Source organism: Sprattus sprattus (assembly GCF_963457725.1).
Source record: "Sprattus sprattus genome assembly, chromosome: 20".
Taxonomy (NCBI): domain Eukaryota; kingdom Metazoa; phylum Chordata; class Actinopteri; order Clupeiformes; family Clupeidae; genus Sprattus; species Sprattus sprattus.
Genome location: NC_137918.1, coordinates 8,784,460 through 8,789,459, shown reverse-complemented (window position 1 = coordinate 8,789,459; position 5,000 = coordinate 8,784,460). Strand labels below are relative to the sequence as shown.

General features: G+C 43.8%; 1 protein-coding gene across 1 annotated transcript in view; it reads right to left on the bottom strand.

Moving 5' to 3' along the window:
* Positions 1 to 1,258: 1,258 nt before the first annotated feature.
* LOC308381159 (fatty acid-binding protein, adipocyte-like) overlaps positions 1,259 to 5,000 on the bottom strand; it is a gene marked incomplete at both ends in the record, with an annotated part of 4,108 nt that continues 366 nt past the window's right edge. Inside the window, 3 exons of the mRNA XM_080858679.1 lie at positions 1,259 to 1,312; positions 4,344 to 4,445; positions 4,533 to 4,708. Of these exons, the coding sequence (XP_080714805.1) occupies positions 1,259 to 1,312; positions 4,344 to 4,445; positions 4,533 to 4,708 (332 nt within the window). The remainder of the gene's footprint in view (positions 1,313 to 4,343; positions 4,446 to 4,532; positions 4,709 to 5,000) is intronic.

Here is a 5,000-nt window from a genome sequence, read left to right as displayed (position 1 = left end):
GTGACATCACCGAGTGCTGGGACTGCATAACATGTGACCTATGACATCACCCAGTGCTGGGACTGCATAACATGTGACCTGTGACATCACAAAGAGTGCTGGGACTGAATAACATGTGACCTGTGACATCACCGAGTGCTGGGACTGCATAACATGTGACCTGTGACATCACCGAGTGCTGGGACTGCATAACATGTGACCTGTGACATCACCGAGTGCTGGGACTGCATAACATGTGACCTATGACATCACCCAGTGCTGGGACTGCATAACATGTGACCTGTGACATCACAAAGAGTGCTGGGACTGAATAACATGTGACCTGTGACATCACCGAGTGCTGGGACTGAATAACATGTGACCTGTGACATCACAGAGTGCTGGGACTGAATAACATGTGACCTGTGACCTGTGACCTCTAACCTCTAGGACTGAGGCTGGCACTCATGCTGCCTGTTCCTCGTACCTGGAGACACACAGAGGGGATGAGGATACAGACACACACACACACACACACACACACACACACTGCTCTCACTGAGACACACAGAGAGGATGAAGATGAGGATACTCTCCATCTACTGCTCTCTCTTAGCCTAATAGACCAGCACACACCTGACCCATCTGAAGGGTAGGAGCAAACTGTGTGTGTTCCTGCCAGGATGCGGACATGAGACACTAGACTCACAGTATTAGTGTTGGCCCCGGGCTTATCTTCAGAACTGATGTCCAGAGACATTGAGACAGTGCAGAAGGTTTCTCACGACAAGTTTTTTGAAAATTTGGTTTCGTTGTTGCTTCTTTGGTGGTTTTTCTTCTTTTTTTTAAAAGCATACTGAATCCTTTCCCAAAGTACACAATCCTTACTATTATGGTAAAATGCAATTTGATAAACTGACTTTTTTTTTGTTGTGATTTTGTTATAAATGTTTCAGTTTTTTGCCCACAATAAATATGGCCAATCCCCAAACTATCCTGTCATTTGCTGGAAGAAAGCGGAGCCAGTGATATTTCAGTGAAAACACTTCAACTTTTATTCTGTTCCCTGATTGACACAGTGCAATAACCTGACACACACGTGGCGTGACACACACACACACACACACACTGACACACACACACACACACACACACACGTGTACACACACATCATGGTGCCGTTTCAGTGCTTCACATGGTGAAGACGAGGAAAACTGGCTGTCTCTTCGGGCTCTCTGGTCCGAGACTTGCGTCCTCACATCCTGGATCATCAACAGACTCACGCCTCCCTCACGTAGGTTCTCACGGCCACCACGTCTCCCATCTTGCATTTCTAAACAGAAACACACCAGGGGACAACATGAGGAGGACTGACAGTAATGAGTCTTAACAGGGAAGGGAGACAGAGAGGGACTTAAAGGTGGAGTCTGTGAATCTGGTGAAAGGTTGTTGATATTTGAGATGAACAGCCAATCAAATTGCGCCCCTCACTTCCATGCTACTGAAGCAATATGGTTTACTTCGAGCCACTACGTTTGTTTCTCATTCAGCGATTCACTGAATTTGACCAAAAAAGGGTAATGGATTACAATCACAGGGTCTATGTTGCCAAACTCTCAATGGTAAGATATGGTGAGATAAAGGTTGAGCCAAACTCTCAATGGTAAGATATGGTGAGATAAAGGTTGAGCCAAACTCTCAATGGTGAGATATGGTGAGATAAAGGTTGAGCCAAACTCTCAATGGTGAGATATGGTGAGATAAAGGTTGAGCCAAACTCTCAATGGTGAGATATGGTGTGATAAAGGTTGAGCCAAACTCTCAATGGTGAGATATGGTGTGATCAGGGTGCGATTTGTCCAAAAACCAGAGGGGGGGATGTTTTTTTTTTTTATCATGAAAAAAAAACCAAGCAATACATAGGCCTAATTCTCTTCATATACATGCATCATACAGCCGCGGAAAAAATTAAGAGACCACTTCAAAATTATCAGTTTCTCTGGTTTTACTATTTATTGGTATGTGTTAAAGTAAAATGTACATTTTTGTTTTATTCTATAACCTACTGGCAACATTCCTACCAAATTTCAAATAAAAATGTTGTCATTTAGATCATTTATTTGCAGAAAAATGACAATTGGTCAAAATAGCAAAAAAGATGCAGTGTCTTCAGATCTCGAATAATGCAAAGAAAACAAGCTCATATTCATTTTTAAACTACACAATACTAATGCTTACACTTAGGAAGAGTTCAGAAATCAATATTTGGTGGAATAACCTTGATTTAAAATCACAACTTTCATGTGTCTTGGCATGCTCTCCACCAGTCTTTCACATTGCCGTTGGGTGACTTTATGCTACTCCTGGCGCAAGAATTCAAGCAGCTCGGCTTCTTTTCATGGCTTGTGACCATCCATCTTCCTCTTGATCACATTTCAGAGGTTTTTTATGGAATTCAGGTCTCGAAATTGGGCTGGCCATGACAGGGTCCTGATCTGGTGGTACTCCATCCACACCTTTGCTGGCCTGGCTGTGTGGCATGGAGCATTGCCCTGCTGGAAAAAACACTTCTCAGAGTTGGGGAACATTGTCAGAGCTAAAGGAAGCAAGTTTTTCTTCCGGGACAACGTTGTACTTTGCCTGGAGGGTCTCCTAGTTCGTCTTCTCTGATGAGTCCAATTTCACAGTAGGTGCAAGACTCTGTGGCTTGTAGGCCTCTCCAGGTCTCCGTCTAACCATCAGACGACCATGTGTTGGGCAAAGCTGAAAATTGGACTCATCAGAGAAGACGAACTAGGAGACCCTCCAGTCCGCTTTGGTTCAATCCTTATGGTCTTTTACAAACCTCAGCCAGGCAAAGTACAACGTTGTCCCGGAAGAAAAAACTTGCTTCCTTTTGCTCTGACAATGTTCCCCAACTCTGAGAAGTGTTTTTTCCAGCAGGGCAATGCTCCATGCCACACAGCCAGGCCAGTAAAGGTGTGGATGGAGTACCACCAGATCAGGACCCTGTCATGGCCAGCCCAATTTCGAGACCTGAATCCCATAAAAAAAACCATGGTCACAAGCCATGAAAAGAAGCCGAGCTGCTTGAATTCTTGCGCCAGGAGTAGCATAAAGTCACCCAACGGCAATGTGAAAGACTGGTGGAGAGCATGCCAAGACACATGAAAGTTGTGATTTTAAATCAAGGTTATTCCACCAAATATTGATTTCTGAACTCTTCCTAAGTGTAAGCATTAGTATTGTGCAGTTTAAAAATGAATATGAGCTTGTTTTCTTTGCATTATTCGAGATCTGAAGACACTGCATCATTTTTGCTATTTTGACCAATTGTCATTTTTCTGCAAATAAATGATCGAAATGACAATATTTTTATTTGAAATTTGGTAGGAATGTTGCCAGTAGGTTATAGAATAAAACAAAAATGTACATTTTACTTTAACACATACCAATAAATAGTAAAACCAGAGAAACTGATAATTTTGAAGTGGTCTCTTAATTTTTTCCGCGGCTGTATATATGTCTATCATGATATGATAATCGCTGCTAGACGCTCAGTTCTTGTGCTCCCTCTCATTCACGTTGAAATACTGAAACCGAAACTGGAACTTTGAAACTGAAACGCAACTGTTTTGGACAGAACTCGCTAATTCAGTGAACAAATATTTTCATATTCATTGTACAGTAGCCTATAGGTGTATAGATACACGGATATTAGCAAAGCCAGCGAATTCTGAGAATGCCGACAGTTCGGGTAAGGTTCGTTAGTGCCAGCGATGTAAGCAAGTGTTAGAAAACGTCTGTTTTTTCATTGTTTTTTTAATAATTGAGGGTTATCCCCCCCATGTATGAAATTCATCCAGCTGAGGTGGGGATGTAAAAACCAGAGGGGGGGTAAATCCCCCCCATCCCCCCCGGCAAATCGCACCCTGGGTGTGATAAAGGTTGAGCCAAACTCTCAATGGTGAGATATAGTGTGATAAAGGTTGAGCCAAACTCTCAATGGTGAGATAAAGGTTGAGCCAAACTCTCAATGGTGAGATATGGTGAGATAAAGGTTGAGCCAAACTCTCAATGGTGAGATATGGTGAGATAAAGGTTGAGCCAAACTCTCAATGGTGAGATATGGTGTGATAAAGGTTGAGCCAAACTCTCAATGGTGAGATATGGTGTGATAAAGGTTGAGCCAAACTCTCAATGGTGAGATATGGTGTGATAAAGGTTGAGCCAAACTCTCAATGGTGAGATATGGTGAGATAAAGGTTGAGCCAAACTCTCAATGGTGAGATATGGTGTGATAAAGGTTGAGCCAAACTCTCAATGATGAGATAAAGATGAAACAGGCTCAGATCAGTCCTTACCGCGATTAACTTGTTGTCCACCACCTCTCTCTCGATGATCGTCTCCTTGCCGTCCCACGTCTGCCTCTGCACCAGCCGGCCGTTGTCCAGGGAGACCACATTCTGCAGAGAAACACCGTCGGTTATCCCCGGGAAAAATATCACCAAATGGCCTCGACCTTTGAACCTTGACCCTAGATGAACTCTCACCTTAGTCTTTCGGTCGTCACCAGTGGTCTCGTCAAACTCTTCGTTGATCTTGAACTTGATCTCTGTGGTTTTAAAAGTGCTCTGCGTCTTCAGTGTTACGGTTCCGTCGCCGTCCACAGAGATGATCAGGCTAGGTTTCGCCCTGCCGGCAAGCTGACGGAGAGCAAAGCCAACACCTACAGACAACATAGAAGGGCATCAACACCTACAGACAACACAGAAGGGCATCAACACCTACAGACAACACAGAAAGGCATCAACACCTACAGACAACACAGAAAGGCATCAACACCTACAGACAACACAGAAGGGCCTCAACACCTACAGACAACACAGAAGGGCCTCAACACCTACAGACAAAACAGAAAGGCATCAACACCTACAGACAACACAGAAGGGCCTCAACACCTACAGACAACACAGAAGGGCCTCAACACCTACAGACAACACAGAAAGGCCTCAACACTG